This window comes from Bufo gargarizans, chromosome 3 (genome assembly GCF_014858855.1).
Source record: "Bufo gargarizans isolate SCDJY-AF-19 chromosome 3, ASM1485885v1, whole genome shotgun sequence".
NCBI classification, from domain to species: Eukaryota; Metazoa; Chordata; class Amphibia; order Anura; family Bufonidae; genus Bufo; species Bufo gargarizans.
Window position 1 is genome coordinate 474,639,479 of NC_058082.1, and position 27,749 is coordinate 474,667,227.

At 43.6% G+C, this 27,749-nt stretch overlaps 1 protein-coding gene across 1 annotated transcript in view; it reads right to left on the reverse strand.

Annotated features, from left to right (window-relative positions):
- The window catches only part of CTPS2 (CTP synthase 2), a 191,229-nt gene that overhangs the window by 89,610 nt on the left and 73,870 nt on the right, over positions 1 to 27,749 (reverse strand). The window contains exons 10-11 of the mRNA XM_044286767.1: positions 15,361 to 15,493; positions 14,943 to 15,031 (exon numbers count right to left, since the gene is read on the reverse strand). Of these exons, the coding sequence (XP_044142702.1) occupies positions 14,943 to 15,031; positions 15,361 to 15,493 (222 nt within the window). The remainder of the gene's footprint in view (positions 1 to 14,942; positions 15,032 to 15,360; positions 15,494 to 27,749) is intronic.

The window sequence follows — 27,749 nt, forward strand, 5'->3', positions numbered from 1 at the left end:
TCTAGAATGACCCCCATTTCTTAGCTCTATTGTTTGTATATATAACAGTGTGCAGCCATTTTGTTGTTTGTAATTATGTTCGCTTCATGGATATGCACCTGTGATTCTGAAGGTTCTAGTCTAAATTTTCTTGCAATATATTGAGGGTAGCACCTCTTTTAGACTGAACACGCGAATCTACCTGGGACTTCTGAGCAATGTACGTATGTAGCCGGTTCCTACACTGTCCTGAATATTGTAGGCTTGAGTAAGTCCAAAGTGAGGCAGTATATTTAGTGATAGGGACCCATCTGCGGAAGCCACCTTGACGCCTGGTAGATGGGCCCGACACGTATGTGCGCTAAGAGCTTCCATTACTCCTTTATAGTCGGTATTGTACCACTTTTATCTAGAATGACCCCCATTTCTTAGCTCTATTGTTTGTATATATAACGGTGTGCAGCCATTTTGTTTTTTGTAAGAGGATTAGGATATATATGTCCCTATTCTTGCCCTTAAAGAGACTCCTCAGCCCAGAGATGCACCTTAAAGGTAGTTGCACACTGTCCACGTTCCTGGGCTAGCCTGTCCTTATATAGCCCTATCACTTTCTGACACGAAATACAATGTCCCAACACGTTTCCCCTTACAGATAATCAAAGGTTCATCAGGGGGCTAAAAGCATCAGTATGGTAATAGGTTGCAATATACAGAGTAAACATAAATAACCGATAAATGAAAACATTACTGGAGCACCCCAGACAAGAAAACATCTGTGACGAGGTAAGAGGCGTTAATCTGTGTGTCTTCCTTGATTTTCGGAGGATCACCAGACATGAAGGAAATAAAAAAAAAATGTAAGTCAAGTTTGCCTTGCAAATGATAGGAAAATAACGGACACGGATCACGGATGCGGATGACAATCTTGTGTGCCTTGACTTGAATGGGTCCGCGAACCATTGTCAGGTCATATTTTTTTGACGGACTGAAAACACGGATCACGGACGCGGATGACAAATGGTGCATTATCCGAGTTTTCAACTGAACCATTGAAAGTCAATGGGTCCGCAGAAAATCACGGAAAATCACGGACACGGAACTCAACAACGGTTGTGTGCATGAGGCCTAAGGGCAAGAATAGGGACAGATATATCCTAATCCTCTGCCCTTATTCGCATTATATTGTTGGTATTTTTGTTAACCGTCCATTGTTTTGACAGCTTTTTGTACTATGGTTATCAGGGTCTTGTTTGGACCAAATATTTGTATCCTATTTATGTAGAATAAAAGGTTACGTTTTAGAAGTTGCCCTTCGTGATATATGTATTGGAATAGCAACTGTCTGCTGTAATATCCTGGTACTCAGTGGTCGTGCAATTAATAAGAACGGCCCTAGGCTCCATTCACAGATTCCTCCCAGGGAAACCTCTGATGTTACAGGAACATACGTCATGTCTCAATGACCCCCCTCTTTAAAAAAAAAACTTATACTGTGCAATTTATTCCTGTGTCACTCTGTATGGAAAATCATAGTAAATGACACTTTAAAGACTTGCCAACCAGACCCTCCTTAGGTATATCATGGAACCTCTCGACCTATAGATATAATTGTCATCCACACTGGTAACTTTATCTGCACATAAATAAAATATGATGCAAAAATGTATTGTGAACAGACTCTTACTGGATTCTTAGAGAATCAAAAGCCTCTGATGTATTATTAGATGAAATGTGGAAAACAAAGTCCAGATTACCTGAGTCCTTGTGATGCGGGAAAGGCACTGGACAGCTCCAGCGCAATCTATAGAAGAAAGTGCCGATCCAGCATCTGATGCAGTATCAAAGATGAAGGTTTACTGAGATCTATTAAAAGGGTATTCTGGTTACATTAAGATATCCCCTATCCACAGGATAGGTGATAAATACTAGATCAGTGGGGGTCCTACAGCTGGGACCCCCACCGATCACAAGAACGGGGGCCCCATACCCCCTGCAATGAACAGAGCAGTCAGTCGCACGAGCAGAGTACAGCGTCCGGCTATCTCTGGAACTCCCATAGTAATGAATGGAGCGGCAACACGCATGCCTGACTGCCCACTCTGTTCATTTCAGGGGATCGGTTCTTGGGATCGTGGGGGTGGGGGTCCCAGGGGTAGGATCCCCACTGATCTAGTATTTATCACCTATCCTGTGCATAGGGGATAACTTAATGAAACCAGAATACCACTTTAAAGGTACGGCTACACGGCAACAAGTCTCGCAGAAAAGTCACATGCCCGCATATCAACACAGTGGGAGCATTTTACACTCAGGACTAGTCTAGAAGCACAACTGTCAGAAAGTTATAGAGATTATTAAATATATGAATCAAGGAAATGGGACACACTGGGGGTCATTTACTAAGGCCGTTTTTTTTTTTTCCATCGGTCTTAGATTCCCCCCCTACGCGTGCACCTCGTCATAAATTAGGCAAATTAACGGCAGCCCAATCGTCTGGCGTTTTTCGACAACATTTACACCTGTTTCCAGGAGTAAATGTTAGTAAATTTGCCACACACCCCTGCCCTGCCCCCATTATACCCAACTTCCGAACACGGCATAAAACCGAGCAGTATTAAAAAAGGTACTTGGGGCTATTTGTACTACTAAAATAGTCACAAGTCTCGAAATAAATGACCCCCAATCAGCGTAGCAATAATGTTTCTAATATTACAAAGAAGACAGATACAGCGCACAATTATAAATGGAATTAACCCTCTAATGACCAGGCCTGAAAAGGCCTTTATTACCAGATGCTTTGTTCGTGATGAAGCACACATGGTGGTTTAATGGTCGTAACTTTTTTATTTGTTGGACTACAAAAATATTTTTTGCAAATTTTTTTTACATGACACCTAGGGATTTTTAGAAATTATTTTTATTTATTTTTTAAATTACAGTTCCTTATTCTTTAAATATGCAAATTGACACCAAAAGAAATTATTAAAATGGGTTCCCTATTTTGTGTTTGTTGTTTTAAAGGGAATCTGTCACCTATTTTGAGACTATAAAACTGTTAACATAGCAATGTGCAATAAAGTACCTTCATTCCAGCATGTGTCCTCTTTCTTTTATTCAAAAAAGCGATTTTTATTATATGCAAATTAAGTCTCACTGCACCGTCCTTGCTTCCTCCTCTCTTGGCCTCCGAAATCCCGCGCAGGCGCAGTATCGCTGAGTGCCTGCGCCTGTACGATACTCCTGGTCCTGAGGGCAACAGCCCCAATAGTGTCACTGGGCATGCGCCGAGCCCAGTGACATAATCAGAGCGCTGTTGCCCTCTGGAGCAGGAGCATCGTACAGGCACAGGCACTCAGCGATACTGCGCCTGCGCGGGATTTCGGAGGCCAAGAGAGGAGGAAGCAAGGACGGTGCTGTGAGACTTAATTTGCATATTAGAAAAATAGCTTTTTCATCTGAATGAAAAGTTGAATAAATGAAAGAGGACACATGCTGGAATGAAGGTACTTTATTGCACATTGCTATGTTAACAGTTTTATAGGCTCAAAATGCAAGGACGGTGCAGTGGATAAATTAAATGACGTAGTGGGGAGGGGGTGGCGCCGTTCGGCAAGGATGTAGGAGTACATTTATTTCTTAGGAGGTCGGCTGGGCTTGGAAGAAAGGCCGGCTGGGCACTGCAGGGGGGCGTTACTGGGCACTAGAGCAGAGTAATAACGCCCCTCTGGGCACCTTGAGACTTCATTTGCATATCAGAAATGAAAAGTTGAATAAATGAAAGAGGACACATGCAGGAATGAAGGTACTTTATTGCACATTGCTATGTTAACAGTTTTATAGGCTCAAAATAGGTGACAGATTCCCTTTAAAGTACAATATGTATGCATGGGGTGACTATGGTGAGGGTTTCGGTTGGAGTGGATATTTTTATTTATTTCTTTGATTTGTATTTTATTATAATTTTTACTTATTTTTTTATATACTTTTGGCACATAATATGTCCCACAAGAGGTCATTAAATGAAATACACTTTCAGTACACTACCCACTATACTTTCACTTCACATTTTCCGTTTTTTCATTCTCATTTTTTACTCCCTGCCTTCCTGGAGCCACACCTTTTTTATTTTTCTGTTCAAATTGACAGGACAAGTTGTACTTTCTAATGGCACCATTTAATATGACATATAAAGTAGTAGCAATCACCACAGTTTTATGGGTTTCGCATATACGGCGTTCCCTAAGTGGTAAAACTGACCTGTTCCCTTCATTCTCTGGGTCAGTACTATTTCAGTGATACCCCATTTGTATAGCTTTTCTTGAGTTTTAGTATTTAAAAGGAATAACTCTGGAAAAAATATTCTGACCCCCATTACTTTTTTATATTTAGGGGGCTGTCTGAGGGCTCTTTTTTTTTTTCGGGGGCGGGGGGGCGGCGATCTGTATTTTTTATTAATACCATTTGGGGATGTATACGACATTTAGATAACTTTTCATTAAAAAAAATTGGGGGGAGGAAGCAAATAAACCATACAGGATAAATACTTTTACATTTTAATAGTTTGGGCATTTTGGAATGTAGCGATGCCTATGATCTTTATCTTATTTATTTTTTATTTTATTTTAGAGAAAAAGTGATTTTTTTATTTTTTTTTAAACTTTCTTTTACACTTTAAGTCCTCCTAGGGAATTGAACATGTCAATCTCTGATCGCTTCTCCGATAGATTGCAATGATTTACCACTGCAGTCTATACGAGACTATATTCCTATGAAGCCTGGGTGTCAGGAAGGGTAATATAAGGTCTTGTCTGCGGTTAAGACCACTTGGTGTTTGTGTTGCTAAGGCCTCATGCACACGACCGTATGTGATTTGGGGTCCACAAAAAACGAATCCGCAAAAAATATGGATGACGTCCTTGTGCATTCTGTATTTTGCATAACAGAACAACTGGCCCCTAATAAAACGTAATGCGGACAATAATAGGGCATGTTCTATTTTTTTGCAGAATGCAAATCCGGACATACGGAAACGGAATGCACACAGAGTACCTTCCGTTTATTTTTTGCGGACACATTGAAATAAATGGTTCCATATACGGTCCGCAAAAAAACCCGAAATGGACACGGAAAGAAAATATGTTCGTGTGCATGAGCCCTGAGGCCTCTTGCACACAAACGTTTTTCTTTTCCTGTTTATGTTCCGTTTTTTGCGCTCCGTATACGGAACCATTCATTTCAATGGATCCGCCACAAAAACAGAAGGTACTCCGTATGCCTTCCATTTCCGTATTTCCGTTCAGTTCAAAGATAGAACATGTCCTATTATTGTCCGCATAACGGACAAGGATAGTACTGTACTACTAGGGGCCAGCTGTTCCGTTCCGCAAAAAATAGAATGCACACGGACGTCATGCGTATTTTTTGCGGATCCGTTTTTTGCAGACCGCAAAATACTGAAAAACCCATACAGTCGTGTGCAAGAGGTCTAAGGGTCCATTCACACATCTGTGTGTGTTTTGCGGATCCGCAAAACAAGGCCAGCGGCAATGTGCGTTCCGCACTAAGAGAATATGCCTATTCTTGTCCGCTATTGCGGACAAGAATAGGACATGTTCTATTTTTTTCAGGATCGGAATTGCGGACCCAGAAGTGCGGGTCCGCAATTCCGGATCGGGGCTGCACGTCGTGCGGCCCTCATAGAAATGTATGGGTCCGCAATTGCGGATGTGTGAATGGAGCCTAACTGTGAGGCTTTCTTTTATGACCGCCTCAGTGTGAAGGAGGAAAAAGCTTTTCTATAACTTCCAGGGTGGTAAAATCCCCATTACACAATAGCCAGTTTAGTAGACAGTCTCTGAGACCTGTGCAGTGGTCAGGAGGGAGTAGATAAGCTTTGGCAATCACTTATTGTGAAGGGTCATCTATATACAGTATGTGTTTTATATATACAGTATATATTAGAGATGAGCGAATTTGTTAAAATATGTCTTGGGTCCAATTCGTTGAAACTATTCTGGGTTTCTGGACAATATATATATGCGTTGTCTGGGGGGGTACAATTTCTCATTATGGAAAACACGTAGTATGGGTAGTATGTATGCGGACTATTGGAGGCCAGGCAACGTCTCTGTAGCATTCTTTTCTTTTTTGGAAGAAAAACTAATCTGAATATCTTTACCAGAAATCTAAAGGTATGTGCAATGCAGCGCAAGGCAAGGTCTGTTAGTTGTGAGCCACTGACGTACTAGGCTTTACATCAGTATGCTAGACAGGGACTTGCCGAGAACACCGCTATATACCACCCCTTTGTGCTGTGACATCACCGGACTCCCTGCTAGGTGGAAGTCTCCAAACCCTGAACCCGGACAACCACCTTAAATCTTGACAGTTTAGGGCTAATCCCGAAAGTAGCTCCCTTTCACTCCTTTACCATGTACGAGTGGAGCATCAGAGCATTTCCTTGCTGCCATGCTCCTCTTGCCTTGCGCTGCATTGTGCAGGGCAAGGTCTGTTTATTGTGAGCCAGTGACGTACCAGGCTATACACCAGTATTCTATACAGAGACTTCCGCCTAGCAGGGAGCCCTTGACATCACTGGCACAAATGGGCGGTTTAAAAGTGCTGTTCTGGGCAGTTTTAGAGGTGGGTATACTTCATCTCTGCCCTGAACCCGGACAACCGCTTTAAACCTTTGGATTCTGCTCTTCTCTCTGTCCTCCAGAGACCCTCCTCCTCAGTAAAAGGTCTCAAAAAATACTAAATTAGTTTCTACCCGTTATGCCACCCAAAAAAATCTAAATCTGCTTGCAGCTCCTAGGCTTCTCTCTAGTGAAGGGCAGGAAGACAGAATGTATTATTATTTCAAGTGAAATTCAGACCAACATGTGCAAAATATGTACAGGTCATGTCATAAATATCAGATAACAGCCTGCTCAGCGTTTCCATACTCAGACTTCAATTGAGGGTGGAAAGCTCTGTTTGGCTTCCCATCCTATTGGTCTTTGCCACCAGCCACCTTGTCTTGCAAAGCATGGTCATGAAATGCTCCTCCTCCCCAACTATTAGACACAGATACCGGCCGTGTGTGTGCTGCATTTTGCGGAACGGAACACTCTGCCATTTATAGAACTGTCCTATCCTTGTCCATAAAATGGACACATATAGGGCATGTTCTATTTTTTGGTGGGTGCCGCAGAACAGACATACGGATGCGGACAGCACACGGTTTTCTGTCTGCATCTTTTGCCACCTCATTGAAGTGACTGGGTCCTTGTCCGATCTGCAAAAAATGCATATCGGAACTGGACAAAAAAGACAGTAGTGTGCATTTTGCCTAACTCTACGAATGTGTTCAGAGAAGTAGGTTATTTGGAGATCTGGAACAGAAAATGGAGCTCCGACTCCTAGAAAGATATGCTATGAAATAAATCAGCATAGACATTTAGCCTGAAAATGGAAAGCCTCTAATAACAGACATTTTTGTAACAGCTTTTTACACCAAATGGCAATACTGCATGGAACATCTCGTAGGAGGCTGAAATGAATGTGAGGAATAAATAAAATGAATGTTCTCCCTGCGGGGCTGGCAGCTCTGCCACATCCTGAACATAAAGATATGCAGGCAGACCTCCTAGTGAACGCAGAAAATACTCCGCCAAGGTACACTGAATGTGCATCTGTCTCCTTTGTATTCAAAGGTAAGCCTATTAGTTCCTTCAGGGCACTACCTGAGGTATAAAAGATGGGTGGAAACCATTCCCGTCTAACATTTCACTGTTTAATAATAAGAATATGACAATGAAGTAAACATTTCAGAATCCACATGCATTTTAAACCTATCACTCCTTTGGCGTATTGCTGCACTTTGTCAAAAACCTCTAATTGGTTCAAAGGCGTCTGTCAGCAGTTTATGACCTCTCAAAGCTGCTGGCGGCCTATTATACAGGGGAAACTCGAAAAATTTTAATATCGTGCAAAGTTCATTTATTTCAGCAATACAACTCAAAAGGTGAAACTAACATATGAGATCGACTCATTACAGGCAAAGCGAGATATTTCAAGCCTTTATTTGGTATAATTTGGATGATTATGGCTTACAGCTTATGAAACCCCAAAGTCACAGTTTCGAGATAGAATATTAAACCTTTTCACTAAATTCTAATTTTAAGTTGCATTACTGAAATAAATGAACTTTTGCACGATATTCAAATTTTTTGAGTTTCACCTGTAGGTGATGGGTAGAGTGGTGCAGACATGCCTAGAGAGATGGTCACACAGGTTGCAGGATGCGAGTGCCCAGGAGGCGATCTCTTCATATTCACTGCTCTGGGCATCCCGACTGAGCAATCCCAGGCCCCTCCACCGTAAATGACAGCCCTAGTGTTCAATCAGGAAACCATGAGCGTTGTCACTCAGAGAAGAGATAGTAAGGTTCCAGAAAGCATTCAGTGTAGAGGGCCCAGGGCATTGAGCATGAAGGCACGACCTCGTGAGCACCTGCGGTCGCAGCTGAGTGAGGATATAAAAACATAGATATCTGTCATGCAACATTCAGGGCCATCTCTCTAGGTATGTCTGCGACTCTCTCCCTGTCACTTGTAGAATGCTGTCAGCAGTTTTGAGTCCAGTCCCACAGAGGTGCGCTGATCCATCCAGTTATTTACCGATATAACAGACAGAAGTGTTACTACAAGAATGTCACCTCTTTTTACATAATCGCATCTGTTATCGGGACAAACGCCATCAGATTGTTCTGGTTCTTGTATGTGTAAATCCAATACTAAACTTTCCCATCTTTTGCAGCTCTGCATGGTCCCCTTCTCCCTTTCCTTTACTTCCTTCTACTTTTCCCTTGTTTTTATGCTGAGGCACTACCCTTTTTTTGGGTGTGTATTGCTAAATATTATTGCACCCTCTGTTATTTTTTCCTGCTTTGTCTTTTTTTGAGTTCAATTATTATTATTTTTTTGTTGTCATTGTAATCAGTCTTCATATGGTGGTAATATTCACTTGCAATATGGTGGTAATATTCAGTCACTATATGGTGGTAATATTCCCATACAATATGGTAGTAATATTCACTTGCAATATGGCAGTATTATTCACTTACGATATGGTGGTACTATTTACTTACAGTATGGTGGTAACAGTTACTTACTATATGGTGGTAATATTTATATACAGTATGGCAGTAATATTTACATACAGTATGGTGGTAATATTCACTTACTGTATGGTGGTAATATTTACTTACTGTATGGTAATATTCACATACAGTATGGTGGTAATATTCACTTACTATATTGTGGTAATCACTTTCGATATGGTGGTAATATTTACTTACTGTATGGTGGTAATATTTACTTACTGTTTGGTAGTAATATTCACATACAGTATGGTGGTAATATTCACTTTCAATATGGTGGTAATATTTACTTACTGTATGGTGGTAATATTCACTTACGATATGGTGGTACTATTCACTTACAGTATGGTGGTAATATTCACATAAAGTATGGTGGTAATATTCACTTACTATATGGTGGTAATATTTACTTGCTGTATGGTGGTAATATTCACTTTCGATATGGTGATAATATTCGCTTACAGTATGGTGGTAATTTTGGTATTCATGTAGTACTTTCATCCAGCACCAGTATAGTCACAGTATTGGGGTGTTATCCATTTACTGTACAGAATTATTATCCAGTCACAGTATATGGTTGTATATATTGTCATATTATGGCTGTATTTTTTGGTCACGGTATTGAAGTGGCAGCCAGTCATGGAATGCTGGTATTATCCAAAGCATGGTGGTGTTCTCCAGTCATGTTATGGTGATAGTATTCAATTACAGTAAGGCGGTGTTATTTAATTAAAAGGGTGGACCTCCTTGCGCTCCTAATGTCTAGGTGTGCACAAATCAGCCTGTGCAGGCTGATTCCGCGGCTGTATGTCTTAGAAAGGAGCTGTTGTTATTTCATTATTATCTAAAATTATTTTTCCTTTTCAGTGCCAGGTCAGCAGTGGCGGATTATAATTGGGGCGTTTGGGTCGGCAGCCCCGGGCCCAGGGTGAGTGAGGGGCCCATCGCCAATTTGCCATCCTAAACGCCCCATTTTGCACCACCACCAGACCCCAAGTTACTAAAATATATCTGCAGTAGCGACGCACAGCCAGCTCTTCACTTACACGCCGCTGCGCTGCCTGATGCAGTGCAGACAGTAACAGCCGGCGGGCTTGCTTGATCCCGCCCCCTTCAGCGCCGCGAAGATAGGCTGTAAAAATGAAGCAGGGCGGATTCGGCGGAATACAGAGTGCTGAGGAGAGGAGAGGAGGGGGGCACGTGACTCAGTCAGTCACTCACTGTAGCTCCGCCTCCTCCATCACAGAAGGCACGCTGCAGTGCTTTATTCCCGCCCCCAGTCTTCTCAGTGCCACCACTTACTATTGCCAGCGCCAGGAGTCAGGACAGCCTGGCTGGGTCTGTGAGAGAAAGCAGCATGGAGGACCTGCTTCGTCGGAGTTAACTTCCAGTATTCAAGTGAGCAGGCGCAGCAGCAGCCAAAGCTAGTAAATTCTAATGAATGGTGATGGCCTGGGCAGCAGGGCAGTGGGACTGTGGGCTGCCTGTGTCTGTGAGTGAGAGGCAGAGCAACAGTGGACATTTTAGTCAGATTACAGGCTACAGCCACTCTGCAGCTTTGGCTCTAATCTGACTGAAATGGCTGCTGCTGTCTGGCCTCTGCTCTGCCTCTTTTTTCACAGTGGCCACTGCCCATCACAAAGTGTGTTTGACTATAAAAATGATGGATTATTACACCAAGTGTTTGATATTAAAATGGTGGATTACAATTGATCCTTCTCTTCACAGGTGCCTAGCCCAGCACACCAAGTTTTTGACCATCAAAATGATAGTTTACAGGGATTAATAATCCACCATTTTGATGTTCAAACACTTGGTGTGCTGGGCTGGGCACCTGTGAAGAGAAGGATCAATTGTAATCCACCATTTTAATATCAAACACTTGGTGTGCTGGGCTGGGCACTAGGGATGAGCGAACTTCTGTTTTCAAGTTCGGCGTATAAGGTTCGGGTTATCTAAGAATTCCGTTATGGATATTCCGCTACCACATTAATAAATGGAGAAAAGGGGCCCAAGTTTAGGAAACAGCCCCGGGCCTATGATGCACTTAATCCGCCCCTGCAGGTCAGGTGTACTAGATTCTTGAACAGGGTAGTGGTGGGGAGATCATATCAACCACTACTGCCCTTGGAGTTGTTAGCAAAATACAAGTCAAAGATTAGAGCCTGTATTCTGCCTAGGGTGCAGTGGTCCTAAAATAACCTATAGAGACTCTCCGGGTAATTTGGCCTTTAATTGCAGGCTCACCACTCAATTATTAGAACGCCTCTGCTTAACAAGTCCGATAATAGACATATGAACAAAACAGTTATCTCATATCTATGGCCATCTGAATGCATCTGAATGGGGATGAGCTGCAATAACAGACACAGCTCATGAACAGTAGTGTCATCATTTCTGTAAAAAATTACCGAATGCAGGACATCTTGAAACTAGAAAAGCTATAATTTCTGGGGAAATTGTGTGAAGTGTTCTTGCCTCCACCAGTAGTCTACAACTGGAGTAGGTGGAGTAAATGGGTGGAATGGCTTGAATAACTCTTGTGTGGTTGGAGTGTCTGGAGTAACTGTGGAAAGGTTGGACTGGGCAGAGTAACTTTATGGAGTGGGCACAATAACTGTGTGGAGTGTTTGGAGTGAGTAAAGATAGTAAACATTACACTAACCAATTGATTGATCAAATTTCAAAAGTGCACATGGCAAGCTTGATAGAGTGAGAAATGCATTTCAACTATTATTTATTTATATTGCACATTTAATTGCAATGTTGTTGCCCAAACTGCTTTACAGTTACATTAAAACATACATTAATAAAAGCATTAGCAGACGATTTGTGTAGGTGGGCTTGAAAATGAGGGAGTGGTGGCAGTTTAGAAATCATGTCCTGATTTTTCAGCTCACACTCTAGCTTTTGTCACTCTGCTGGCTGCTCACCCACGTGGGTTCCTATGGCAACTCACTGTACAGCAAGGGCAGAGAAGAGCGGTTAAAAACAAACTGCTCCCACTTGCTCACTTCACTGGCGGTTGCCATCTTCAAACAGTTGTAGTTTAAAAAGTATGTCTCTGAAATATTAAAAATGAAGGCACAGTTGCAGTTTAGATATTGGCTAGAGTGGAGTTTCAATGAATGTCAATGGGCAGCATGAGTTGCAAACAAATGGTCATATTGTGAAAACTATCAGGACTATGGCTTAGCCGTGGACATTTTTAGTGGCAGCAGGGATAGCTGAATGTTTTTATATAAGATTTGTGTAGGTGGGCTTGAAAATAAGAGAGTGGTGGCAGTTTAGAAATCATGTCCTAATTTTTCAGCTCCCACTCTAGCTTTTGTCAGCTCCTACATTCATATTCATTCCTATGGGACCAGATATTTTGTGAACCATTCGGCAAAACGTTCCACAAAGTAATAGCACATCAATCGTGAATAATCCGCATGTTTTGGTATATTACTGTCTAGTAGAGTCAAGTAGAGTACAGACTGACCAAAAACTGCCTAAATCGGGAACTGCATGCAGTTCGCATCCATCATTATCTACGCTCGAACGACCGGATGGCGGTCTGGAAGTGCCGCGACTAACTACAAACCCCCCCCCCCCCCCAGCGCTCACTACCCCTTGTCAGGCACTGGCAGAGGAGCTGGGCAGGTTCTACTGCAGATTCGAGACCTCGACTGAGGTGGATGTAACTCGGCCAATGTCCCCCAGAGTGGGCACATTATCTTGCCCGTTCGCTGACTCCCCTACAGTGAATGTGACTACGGTTCGCACCCTGCTGTCCAAGCTAAATGCGAGGAAAGCCCCCGGCCCCGATGGTGTCACTCCTGCGTGCCTAAAATATTGCTCAGGCCAACTGGTCCCGGCCCTCACCCCAATCTTTGACAGATCCCTTAAGGAGGGTCACGTCCCCGCCTGCTTTAAGAACTCAACTATCATCCCTGTGCCGAAGAAACAGGGCGTTTCTGATCTAAACAACTTCTGGCCCGTGGCTCTGACTTCGGTGGTCATGAAGACCCTAGAGAAGGTGGTCCTCTCCATCCTGAAGCCCACCACTCTGGACCGGCTGGACCCTCTGCAATTCGCCTACAGGGCAAACAGATCCACTGATGATGCGATTAACATGTGTCTAGAGTACGTCACTGAACACCTTGACAAACCCAACACATACGCGAGAATCCTCCTTCTAGACTTCAGCTCGGCTTTTAATACCATCTCCTCCAGTATCCTGCTGAGGAACCTCACGGCGCTTGATGTCCACCCTACACTACGACACTGGATCATGGACTTCCTCACTAACAGGTCCCAGGTCGTCAGATTAGGCAATCTGTCCTCCAAACAGAGGGTCACCAACACTGGCGCCCCTCAGGGATGTGTACTATCGCCGTTCATGTTCTCTCTGTACACGAATGAGTGCAGATCAGAGGAGGCCTCAGTTAAAGTCATCAAGTTCACAGATGACACCACACTCGTGGGCCTGATTAGCGACAGCGATGAGCAGGCCTACCGTAAGGAAATCGACAGGGTCAGCAACTGGTGTGGCGTGCACAATCTGGTCCTAAACACCACAAAGACGGTCGAGCTGGTCATCGACTTCAGGAAGAGAAGGGTAGTCCCCCCCCGACCTACATTGATGGATCTGAAGTCGCAAGGGTACCCAGCGCCCGCCTCCTAGGCACGACAATCTCTGAGGACCTATCCTGGCATCCCAACATCTCGTCCATCATAAAGAAGGCTCACCAGCGGCTCTACTTCATTCGACATCTGAAGAAGTTCAGAATGGCACAGGACCTACTGAAGTCCTTCTACTCCTGCACCATCGAGTCGGTACTGTGCTCCTCTCTTCTCGTTTGGTATGCCGGCTCATCAGCCAGTGACAAGCGCAAACTACAAAGGGTCATCAGCTCGGCGGAGAGGACTACCCGACTGCCACTACCACCCCTTGACTCTATCTTCCTTGACAGACTGCGCTCCAGGGCACTGAAAATATCCATTGACCACTCCCACCCGGGCCATCATCTCTTCAGACGTCTAAAGTCCGGCCTCAGGTATAAGGCCATCCCTGCCAGGACATCGAGGAGGCTAAACACTTTCTTCCTAACGGCCGTCAGACTGCTGAACTCACCACGTCCCATCACCCGCTCATGATCCCTCGCCCCTGCTGTGCTCATCGCAGAACCTCCCCCCCCTAGTACTATGCCTGTACCTGTGCCAAACACAATTCCGAGCACGATCGATTGTGTCGTGTTTGGCGAATAAAGCTGATTCTGATGTAGTGTAAAAACTGTGGGGGGAGTTAGGGTGGAAAATTTAGCTATAATAATAAGAATATATATGTGAGATAACAATAAGTGGTCTTGCTATGCAAGAACACTTAATTATTACAACAAATATTTCGGTTTGTAACATTGTCACCTGATACAGGAGACCCTTGCTGATCTGATACCGATGACCTATGGTCAAAGGGGTTGTTCAGTTTCATATAGTTTATACCTCCCACCGAAAGGGCACTGTCAACGGAAGCATACTTTCCTGTTCACCGATGTTTGGTTCTGGCTTTGTGAGTCCACTGCCGTCTTTCACTGTGCTTCCGTCATGTCATGTAAATTTCTGGCATGGACGGAACTGAGCATCGGGGAGCAGGAAAATATTCTTCACTCGACAGGTTGGGAGGATTTAAAAATCTATATGAAGTCGAACAGCCCCTTTAAAATATGTCATCAATAAGTAAACCCCTTTAATTTTCCTTTTTTTTTTAAGTCATCAGGACACATAAGTCATATTATTGCATTACTATATACTGTCCATGTAATACATCACTTACTGAGCTTTGCACAGCTTTTCCCAGGCCTTATGATATTTCACAGGGTCTTCTGTTTTGTTTGAAGGTTCTAGTTCAGCAGAGTCTATATACTAAGAAAATAAATGTATTAATAACGTGAGAGTTATTTTAAATTTTCATCCCTAGAAAACCCCCTTTAATAAACCAGAATTTATACCCATCTCAAAATAAATATGCTGCCCCAGGAAGCAGAGCCAGCTGCCTCCCAGGCTTCATCCAGGCCCTGATCACTAGAACATCTACTATGTTGCTTAGAACAATGGCCTCCAAACTGTGGCTCTTCAACACTTGCACAACTAGAACTCCCAGCAGCTGGAGGGCCACATGTTGGAGACCATCGCCTTAGCCATGATGATAGCACAAATTAAAATATCCCCAACTAGGATAAATAATGGCTTACCATTAAATTCAGCTTATGGTTGATGGCCAGGGCAGAGTGCTCTAGCGCCTTGAAGACAGAGGTATAACAGTCACTCAGTTTGGTGTATTTTCCAACCAGTGCTATGGAGCAGGTCTGCAGCAGTCGTTCATACCTGGTAAAAATGGTCACAATTACTGATTGACAATGAAAGGTGTGGGTTTTTTTTTTAGCTCCCAATACTGGGACTTCCGAAGGAAAAAGCTGTCGACTGTGGGAGAATCTGACAGCGAGTGTTGAATTAGGCTAGTTTCATCTCTGTGGCAGAGCACTCCGGCAGTCTGGTCCGGTAGAGAACACCGGATCTGGCATTGCTTATAACTACTGGCAATATGCTGAGAATCGGACAGACAAAAAACACTGCACACTGAACGTTTTTTTGTCTGGTCGATTCCCGTCCACTGTCTGCCAGTACTGCCGGCAGGAACACCGTGTAGCCTTACCCTGTAGTGCCATCACTCAGGAAATTAAAGGAGTATTACAGATTTTATGCTTTCATTTATTTGTTTATAGAATAGGAAATCTCAGATTAGTCCTGTAAAATGCATTCATGAGAAACTGAATAGGATTATACAGTCATATTACTTCCCCCTTCCATCCCACCTATACATTAGACAGTAACTATCTCCTCAGGAAATCAATTTAGGAACAAGCCGTAGGAGTTGAAATGTCGAAATGTACTGCATGTTTAGTGAGGTTATTATACCCTTTATACTGCATCATGTTGTTTACTGTCATAATATTGGATAAGGTAATTGAACCTGAAGACTGGCAGCTATGGCGCTCACTCCAGTCCTGTGTACACAGCACATGCAGCACAACGAGCTGGTGTTCATTTCTCTAAATGTTACCTCTGTATATACAAAACGTAACTTGAGAATGACTGTAGTATTGTAGGGGGAGGGTAACTCCTTTATAATACCTGACTACGCAGCCCTCTATTCACCATGAAGAATCGCTAATAGTTTATTTCATCCATTAGTGATCACCAGCTGTTCATAACTTTTGGCTGCTTCTGGCCTCAAGGTCTTTACAAACAATCTGGACCAGATTTACTAATCGTAAACATGGAGAAAGCTTAGACAGACTGTCTAGACCAGCACTAGGCTTATCACAGGGGCCTGGGCTGGAGACACTTGTAGTGTCCCACTAGGTAGGGGTGGGCACTACACAAGGGTCAATTGGTGTGCGTGTTACTCCTACTCACAAGGAACAGAAATGTTATATTTAATTGTGCATTTAATATATGTTCTAATGTGTTTTTCTATGCAATGTACCCCTGTATGATGCAATAGCAGGCCTAGTTGGGTGTAGTTAGACATCCCAGACACTAGAGGGAGATAGGGAGCCCCTAGTATAAATGTCCAGGCCCAGACAGGGAGAGGGCAGTGCAGAGTCAGGAGTCTGAGAAGACAGAGGCTAGAAAGCCTGCTCCTGACATGCAGCTTGATAGCCCTGGCTGCTAGTGATGTCCAGGAGGCTAGTGAGAAGATCCAGCCTGCCTGAAGCCAAGAGAGCCTTAGTTAGCTCTGAAGACAGGACCCAACCTCCTGGGAGAAACCCACAGTTAATCAACAGCCACATGAGAAAGATCCAGGGAAAGATAAGTAACCCTGATGGGCAGATGCAAATAGAAAGGAAAGCAAGGATTTAATTAATACCAGAGGAAGATAGTTACCAAGGATTTAAGCCACCCTTTAGGCCTCCGGGCCTTGGGATATAAAGCCAGAACAGGAGTTCTAGAAAGGACAGTATACATTGTTTCTGAGGAAAGGTACAACCTGCTTCTGAGTGCTTGTGAATTTACCCTCTGCGTATCTTGCATAACTATTACCTGCCATTTTGTGAATAAGCCTACTTGTGGAACTGTGATTGAAAGACTGTGTTACCACCTGCTGTACAAAGTTGAACTGTTCAGTAAAAGTAACGTTTGGTTCACTATTCTACCTGTGTACCTACATCATTCCAACTACCAACCGGCGTGCCACCGTCCAAAGGCACTGGCGTCACGAATCCAACAGGGACCTTGCCCCAGGCACTCAAAACACCTGTAACATCCAGGGCACCTCACCCACCATCAGGCCTGGTCCCTATATACAGAGTGTGCCCCAGAGGAACCGTGTCTACCTCTCCTTCACTGCCACGCGCCTGCCCAGGGTTCTCCAATACAGTGAGCAACCCTCGATTGCCCGTAACCGTGACCTCACTTCGCTATACCCTGCAGGTCTGGCGTGTTGCACACTGTTCTCTGACTCTGTACCAGCTATTGATTGGCTTGCAGAATTTTATGCCGAAATATATTAGGCTCTGTACTTTCCTGCGAAGCTCTGCCCACTTTCCGCTAATCCCCACTACTTTTTTTAAACATAACAGTATAACATGTAGAAACCCTAGATGCGCCAGATTTTTGGTGCAGATGCATTACTAAATCCGGACCTCTGTTCTCACTGTTATATTTAAGACTCTTCTACAGGAAATATTGCAATGCAATGTAGGATAGTTACTATACTGCCATAGGCATGGTGGTGACGGTTTAAGGCTACTTTCTCTATACCAGAATTAAACAGATCCGTTTTGATTTTGCACATCAAGATGCATCCGTTCTGTTAGGATGCGGTTATGTGAAATAAAGCGGAATGCTGCCAGAATGGAAAACATCCTGATGCATCCAACGGATCGCTTTCCATTCAGAATGCATAAGGTCTAAATGGAAACGTTTTTTTCCAGCATTGAGACCCTCTGACGGATCTCAATACCGGAAAACAACAACGCAAGTGTAAAAGAAGCCTAAGACTTATCCAATCAAGACCAAGACGTTTATTGAAGTCCATAGCCATATCCTTATGTACTACATGGTCAACCATTAATTTGAATGACCGAAATAAAATATTGCACTTCCCCTACTGCTTTCAATGAAGATGTATGGTTACTTTCCTTTGATACCTGGGCTGTCCAGGCTCCAGATCTACAGAGCTAATCAATGATTAAAATGAACGTTGTCCACATTGTAGACACCTTTTGTCACCAGTGACCTCCCTATTAAGCTGTCTGCATAAGCACATAGCTGTGGTTCACCTGATTAAAAGGGTTTTCCGGGATTAGTACAAGACAGACAAACATATAACATACATCCATGTCCTACCTTTTTCACATGTTTCTGAGGCTCCATTTTCTTATAGGAAATTCTTTGCCGGAAGTGAACTTTTCTTAGACTCGGTGACGTACCGGGTCCTTTTGAAGGAGCGCTAAAGCCTCCTCTTCCGGCTGCTCAGGGAGCCCGGTGATGTCACCGGCTCTGATGGGTGGGCTTTAGCACTGCTCTAGCCAGTAAAACGGCAAGGGCAGCACTAAAGCCCACCCATCAGAGCCGGTGACGTCACTGAACACACTGCGCGGCGGAAGCCTCCGCCAGGCAGTGTGTTATTGTAAACAAAAGAACCTTTGCCCTGCGCGATATAGCGCAGCGCAAAGGAGAGCATCGGAGCATGAACTGCTCCGATGCTGAAGTCAGGGGCGCTGCCCTGGGTGAAAATAGAGGCTCTGAACCCGGACAACCCCTTTAAGACACTGTTTTACATTTGTTGATTTGAAGCTCATTAGGCATTTGGTGCAATGTGGGCATCACCATTGTTCTTGTTAAACTCAAGCTCCACTCAGTTCTGTATTTAGCCCCTCCCAGGCTGCTATGATTGACAGGGCAGGGCAATGGCAAGGCAGGGAGGCAGGGGCTGGCTACAGAAAGCAGTGGAGCTTGGATGCGACAAGAGCAATGCTGACACCCTCATTGCACCAAGGGTCTATTTTGCATATTAAGAAAAAGTATCATAACTCGGCAACAGAGACTCACATCAACAAAAGAAAAACAGCATTTGAATCAGGTGAACCACAGCTATGTGTCTATGCAACCAGTTTATTAGGCAGGTCACGCTGGCGACAGATCTCCTTTTAATATTTCAATATCTCATCAGTGGGAGCCCAACTCTAGGCACTTCCCCTGATCAGCTGTTTGAAGAGGCCGTGTGTCTCTTCCTTGGCCTGTGACGTCACATCCATCAGTCATGGGACTGGGCTGCAATAAGATACACAGCTGCTATACAATGTACACTGTGCTTGGTATACTATGGAGAGGCCATGGCCCCTTCAAACAACTGATAGGTGGGGGTAACAACTTGGACACCCACCAATCTTATATTGACCGATCTTGAGGATAAGTAATCAATATTATTTTTTTGTGAAATCCTGTTGTTTTTTTATTAAATTAACATCATGCCTCTACTGAATGTGACCTGTACTGTTACACCGAAGACCCTGGAAAATACCCTTTAATAAGAAAACAAGGGGTTGCCCAGAATTAGAAAATCATGTCCACTTTCTTCCATAAACAGCATATTAGCCCTATTCACTTCAATACGAGACAAAACCTATGGACAGGTGTGGTGTGAACGCAGCTGTTTCACGGACAATCGCCCGCCTGTGAAGGAGCCCAGCACCGCCTATGTTCTCCAAATCTCCTCCTTTCATCAACGATAGATTGCCGTAATCTCGCAATGTGCGAGCTCGCGCATGCGCATCGCAAGATTACGTCAGTCTATCGGTGATGAAAGGAGGAGATTCGGAGGACATAGGTGGTGCTAGGCTCCTTCACAGGCGGGCGTGGATGGGCATGGCTAGGCACCAGGAAGGTTCGTATAGCCCCTTGGGGAACCTACAAGACTAATTTACATATTTCTAAAATCCTATTTTAAAGAAAATAAAAGCACACAGCCCTATAGGACAGGTATATTGCGGACATGGTAGCGGTGATCTAGCTGTGCATGTCCGCAGCTCTATAGCCCAAAACTTGGTGACAGAATCTCTTTAAAGGTACTTCAAGCATTCATATAGAACTGCTTTAAAAGATAAGGGGGTTGTTTATGATCAGAAATACGCCTACATTAGGTGTATTTCAGGCGCAGATTGCGGCATACCTTTGTGCCGCAATCTATAACTTTTCCCTGCTCATGCCAGGTCTACAAAAGTGGGCATGGAGTCAGCTGGGAAAGGGGACGGGTCGGTAGGCCCATCTCATTCATCATTTTCTACGCCTCTTTTAGGTATAGAAAATGGTCTAATTCTACGCCAGCAAGGGAGACGGGGCGTCTACATATCTTCCGCAGATCTACCGCCAGCACAGGGCCTTATTAAGACCAGCATCTAAAATGACCCCTAAGATATCTGCTAGAAATGACCTAATTTGCCACTGTCAACTGCCAGACACTGTTACAAAATATCATATAGACATCTGGGAAGGTATACGAAATTTGCCGGATCAGCTGATTAACCAGGGACATTCACAATGCAGGCATCAGTCTTGCAGAGTATAATTACATGAGATCTAATCACCCACTCTGCCGAATGTATTTAAATACATCACTGATACCGATGACCATCTGATTTGCATGCACTAGATGCAGACACAGATGGAAGAACATCTTAAGTACGTATTCTGTTTGGTTCACAGTCAGGCTTGACACGTTTATATCCATCAATCTTCTAAGCTCTGAGAAGAAATGAGTCAATCACTCGGACTATTGTGAACGTATGAGAGATTGCATGAGAAGACAGGAAAGTGCTGCCCCTTCTATTTTGTCTTTCTAAATAAAATAAAAGCTTCTGCACAAAAGGAGAATTGCTAATTCCCATTGATTATGCTGCTGGAATATGACAGCATAAAAGTAGCAGAGAGCATAGAATTAACTAACTGTGGACGTAAGAAAAGAATTTAAATTGCAGTTCCGCCAAGCCCAGAAATACAATTCTCCAGATTTATAGATCTAAAAATGTTTTTAAAGTGTCAGCTTAGGATAAGTGATAACGGTATTCCATCAGGGACAAAGTATAAACTTTTTTTTCTATTGTGAAAGGGGTATTCGAGTTTTAATAATTTCAGTATTTTTGCTGTATAAGGTGCACCTGATGATAGGACGCAACTAGATTTTAGAGGAGGATAATAAGAAAAAAATAATTTTTTATCGGATTTCAAAACAGACCACCAATCTTCATCAGACCCCCAAATTAGACCCCCATAGCAGACTTTGACAGCAGAACTAGATTGTGGGTTTTTATTAGTGGTCGACTGAGGTTTCTCGGGCGCCCAGCTTCTAGAACCTGTGCACATCCACTTTTAATGTTATCCTACTCTTTTTTAATATAATTGCACAAACAGGACACATAAACAAGGTTTAATTAGTTATTTGTGAATCAAGAAACTGACCTCAGTGGTTGTTTTGCTGGAACTTTTGGGGACAGCCCATTAACGTATCAGATGTATGGCTAGGAAAATGTATCAACTAAAAAAGAAAGGTACTTACCTATTCACTGCCGCTCTGTTCCAGTGGTGAGACTCCATCCCTGCTTTTTCCGGTAGACTGTGACGTCTTGTCTGTGGTCATGTGCACCACTGTAGCCATTCATTGGCCTCAGCGGTCATATTTACCTTAGCAGCACGTGACCACTAAGTTTACGTGGTAATCTGACTCATAAGGATACATGGTGGTGAATTTAACATCCAGGGACCAGAAGGGACCAGAGGATGGGAGCCTTAGCACTGGAACAAGACAACCCCTTTAACACCACCAAATCTTCATTTGACGCTTTAGTGATGTGATTAGTATACACTTGAAAGTCAAGACAAGATTACAGTACTAAGTAATAGATTTGGGGGGGTACTATCTCTCCTTGGGGAGAGAGCGCCTTAATCGGCGTGAGGAGACTTATAGGCCATACATGCTCCACTGGGAAGAAAGGGATGCAAGTGAGTTCTTAACAAGCTCTGCCTCTGATGCCACCAGATGTAAGGCAGCTGTTCTATAAGTCAATGTTCAACCCTTTAAATAAGCCTTAAGACAGGACTCGGATATTAAATAAGCCAGCGCCTCATCTGCAGACAGCTAAGTAATAGTATCAGGTATGAGATAACTCTCAGCCCATTTTCATTTAAAAAATGTGGATGAATAGAATAGAATAAGTCCTTGAGTTGTCCTTTACCTTCTACCTCAGAAAAACTTGTATTCATTGATTTATTATAAATACCTGTGTTTTCTCCTCTCTCTGTGACAACAAGAAAACCATTGCTTTCCCATATCCTTAAATGGCACACACCTAGTTATGAAGTGATAGGTCCTTTTACATTTATATTTAGGCTCATCTGCTACTCAAGAATCTTGAGGAACCCAAATAACTGTCCACCTATGACCTCTACTATCAGACATTTAGGTCATCACCCAGGTTTCCCACAAAAAGATGTAATGGTGAAAAAAAAGAAACCCTACTACAGATGTATCCACCTTAAGACTGAGACACACAGAAGATGCCTTTTGACTTCAGCTTTGGCGTAGCAGTCACACTTCATTACAAGTCATGTGACTTCTACTGGCATGTGACTGAAAAAGATGTCACACTTGTTTATATAGTACCAGCATGTTCCAGACTGCTGTGTTGAGACTGTCATCGCCATAAGCCCATGTTTCCAGTGGCTTACAAGGTGGCCATACACAACAGATGAAAGCTAGGCAAACCCATGTGTATGGAGGTGTCCACTCTACCCAACTGGCAGACATCATAGGAAAAAAAGAGTTGGATATGTAGATCTCAATATGCACGATCCTTGTGTTCCCAAGAGAGATTAGGCAATGGCTTATTCTCCTCTTCCATTAATAAATGCATGGTCAGCCAAGTAGGTGGGTTGGAAGGAATAGAAGTAAGCCAAATAAGCATTCTAGACCGAAATATAAAAAAGTTATGGCTGTCAGAAAATGGCGATACAAAGAAAATTTTTATTTTTCCCAATTTTTTTTTTTAAGTAGTAAAAAAAACCTAAACTATACATGTTTGGTATAGTTATATTCGTATTGAGCCACAGAATAAGGGCATCATGTAATTTTTAGCACACAGTGAACATCGATATGTAAAAACCTTTAAAAACCTTGACAGAATTGTGCTTGCTTTTTTTTTTTTATTTAACCTCACAAATATTTTTTTTTCCCATTTACCAATAACAGACATGGTAAATTATATGGAGCCCTTAAAAAAATACAACTTATACCACAAAAAATACGTCCCATAAGGCTATATGAATGGAAAATTAAAAAAGTTATGGCTATTGAATCATGGAGAGGAAAAAACGAAAATGCAAAACTAAAAATAGGCCCTGTACTTAGGGGTTAAAATATCAAAATATTATTTTTCCTGCATGGTGAACGCCGTAATGGAAAAAATTCAAATCCACGATTCACCATTTTTGGTCACCTAGTCCTTCCCCATCAAAAATAAAAAGTAATCAAAAAGTCATCAATCTTCCTAAAATGGTACCGTTCACCCCACTAAAAACAAGCCCTACACAGTTCTGTAGCCAGCAATATAAAAAAAAGTTGTGTCCGAAAATGGTGACGCAAAGATTTTAATTTTTTTTAAAGTAGTAAAACATAAAGCTACACAAAACTATACAAATCGGGTATCGCCGTAATCGTACTGACCTGCAGCATAAGGACATCATGTCATTTTAGCACATAGTAAATGTCGTAACAACAAAACCCAAAACATTAAATGGTAAATTAAATGGTGCTATTAAAAATACAACTTGTCCTGCAATAATGTGAACGAATTTTTTTTTTAAAGTTGCGGCTTTTGGAAGGTAGAAAGGAAAAAACTAAATTACAAAACAAATTTAGTGACATGTCTTATTTAAAATTATCTGGGACAACTGGAAGTAATATCAATCTCCTACTGAGAGAACTGCAGTCTGACATGGTAGAAATCAATATCCTTCACGGTAAGAGGTCAGCAGCAGACATAATTACAGCTATTTCTAGCAGGCCCAGAGGGCTGCAGCCATCACCGCCATGCAGGGGAAACAGGTTGGGGATCTCAGCATCAAATGATATAGAACTACAGATAAATAGCTGCATCTGTCTTCTACAGAAGAGGGATACAGAGCATACCTACATGACTACGGGAATGTACATTTACTCATATCCAGTCCATACATAATGCATGAGTACATATATTTTTATGAACACATCACTCATCTATGGAAGGACAAAATACATTAGTCATTTTATATTTATGAAATCCATCAGTAATGATATACAGTATTTTTTGCCCTGTAAGACGCACCCGCCCATAAGACGCACCTAGGTTTTAGAGGAAAATAAATAAATATTTTTCATTAGACCTCAGATCAAGCCATGTGTGCGGTTCCCGTGGAGTTGTGTGCGTGTTTGTATGCACTGTTTGTCTGTGTGCACTCTGTGTTGTGTGTGGTGTGCACTGACACCTTTCCTGCACTGTGGTTGCCCGTGGCAACGTTTGGTTGTGTGTAAATGTGGTGGCAGTGTCCCGGCCTTCAGGCTGACTCCCAGGACACGTTTGCCACCCATGTCGTTGCCAGCGGCAACAGCCACAGTGTGTTCTAGTGTTGGTCACTTTCCCTTTAAGTGGTGTTTTCCCTTCCCTGGTGCTGGAAGGGTTAACTCCCTTCCCAGTGTGTGTGTGAGTCACTGGGTGTGTCTGACCGTTGGGTGTGGCCTCTTAGGCCTATAAAGCCTCTGTCTTTGGCTTGGCTCAGGAGGTTGCTTCAGCCAGGCTTAGCTGGAGCAGCCTCCTGTGTATTACCATCTACCAGTGGGGGTCTCCCTTCTGGTCATAAAACTTTGTTACACAGTGTTATCTAGGTGTGTGTGGGGTTTTGTATTATTGCAGCTTATGGTCCTGGGTTCCTGTGTGATGTCTGGTGTGTGCTGTGTTCCTTGGTGTCTTGAACAAACAGCACCTGCACATGGGTTCCTGGTTGTGTTGTCTGTGGCAGGTGAGTGTTGTGTGCATTGCTTTTGCCTGTCACTGCCATAGCTGTTTCTGTTTCCCTTTGTAGCTTGGCCACATTAGACTCCTGTTTCTCCGTGTCCAGGAGGAACGGGCTGTCTACCCAGCTCCTAGCTCAGGGAACGACGGAGGGTCAGTAGGGATCCGAGGTTCCTGAGTATGGGCCCTCCTACCTTTAAGGGCGGCCCATGCAGCTAGGAGTCAGGGTCAGATTAGGGAAGCGCTAGGAGGTGACCTGCTCCCTAATTCTGTGGTTCTGGCCAAGTGACAACCCTACCATCTCCTGGCACCGCACGGCTGAGGATTTTCCCGAATCTCAGCCGTGACACCCCCATTCAGACCTCAGAACAGAACTCCAATGTAAATGACCCCCATTCAGACCTCAGAACAGACCCCCAATGTGAATGAAACCCTCCCCCATTAATACCTCAGATCAGACCCCCATGCTCAGAGCAGACAAAAAAAAAATCAACTTACCTCTCCTACTTCGGACAACTCCTGACACAGGTCACAGAGCGCCAACGTCCTAACGCTGTGTGCAGGTCACAGAACACCATGAGGAGCCTGCAGGACAAGACCAGGAAGCGAAGAGTACAGAGCCAGCACAGGGAGAGCTGTATTCACCGCTTCCCGGTTCTTCTATAATGGAAGCGCTCATTAGGATTCGCCCCATAAGACTGACTTTGAGGGTGAAAAAGTGCATCTTACAGGGCAAAAAATATGATAAATGTTGAGTAGCTTAAAGGGGTTGTCCAGCTTTTTGGACTTTCAACCCCAGACTGTTATACCTATTGAAAAAAACATGCTGACCTGCTCCCGTTGTTCTGGCCATTATTCATCAGCCCCCAGCCATCTTTCAGCAGCCCCCAGCCTCAGATCACAAAATAAATAAACCACTTACCTGTCTTGCTCCTGGACACCGCCGCTCCTCTACACCCACGATCTTCTTGCTCTTGCTGTTGGCTGTGCTGCGAACCGGCGCGCACAGCGTGATGTCACAGAGTGCCCTCACGATGTTCGCAGCCACTGCACAGCCGACAGCCGAGGACCAGGGAGCTGGAACAAAGTAGCATGTGAATATTACCATGTTTTTCGCCCCATTAGACGCACTTTATTTCCCCCAAAGTGGGGGGGAAATGTCCCTGCGTCTTGTTGGGTGAATACTAATAAGCGCTTCCATTATGGAAGCGCTCATTAGTACCGGAGGACCAGGAAGCGGTGAAGGCCCTGTACTCACCGCTTCCTGGTCCTCGGCTGTCGGCTGTGCAGTGGCTGCGAACATCGTGAGGGCACTCTGTGACATCACGCTGTGCATGCCGGTTCACAGCACAGCCAACAGCAAGAGCAAGAAGATCGTGGGTGCAGAGGAGCGGCGGTGTCCAGGAGCAAGACAGGTAAGTGGTTTATTTATTTTGTGATCTGAGGCTGGGAGCTGCTGAAAGATGGCTGGGGGCTGATGAATAATGGCTGGGGGCTGATGAATAATGGCTGGGGGCTGCTGAATATATGACTGGGGGCTGATTATATATATATATGGCTGGGGGCTGATAACATATGGCTGGGGGCTGATTACATATGGCTTGGGGTTGATCACATATGGCTGGGGGCTGATCACATATGGCTGGGGGCTAATATGAGGCATGGAGGACTGATATGAGGCATGGGGGTCTCATCTGAGGTCTGATTTGGGGTCTTCTTTATATTGGGCTCTGATCTGAGGTCTGATTGGGGGTCATTCACATTGGGGTCTGAGCTGAGGTCTTATTAACATTGGGGATCTAATTGGGGCTGTGAGCTGAGATCTGATTAATATTAGGGGTCTGATTGCTGATCTGATCTGAGGTCTAATGAGAAATATTTTTTTCTTATTGTCCACCTCTAAAACCTAGGTGCGTCTTATGGGCCAGTGCGTCTTATAGTACAAAAAAGTAAAAAAATAAAAATAACAAAAAAGCTGAACAACCCCTTTAAAGGGAGTCTGTCACCTCCATATGGCCATATACAGTGCTTACATGGCTCTGTAGCACACCTATACAGGATTGTAACAGTACCTTTGTCTTTGTCTTTAGACTTGCACCAGCAGGAAAAACTGAGTTTAATTCATATGCAAATGAGCACTCGCAAGTGCCCAGGGAGGAGTTCAGTGTATAGGAGCCCAGGCTGCTCTGCCTTCTTTTCACTTTACTCCTCCCCAGTCTCTGCCTTTGCCCGCCCTCCAAGTCTCTTGCCTCATTGATTGGTCCGGACTTGAGGGCGGGCAAAGGCAGAGACTGGGGAGGAGTTGCACAACATAACTCAGATGGGACAGTTTCCACCCCAAACATTAAAAAACAAGAAGGCTAAAAAAACAATTTTTGAATCAGAGACACAATCCAATTACAGTGGAAAATCAAACACTAGTTTACGAAGACGTGAGCTCCTACGATGCAAAACAAGAAAACCACTGGATACCTCTAGTAATCAACTACAACCCAAATCAGAAGATTCTAAATAGGGTTGCTCGGAGACAACAT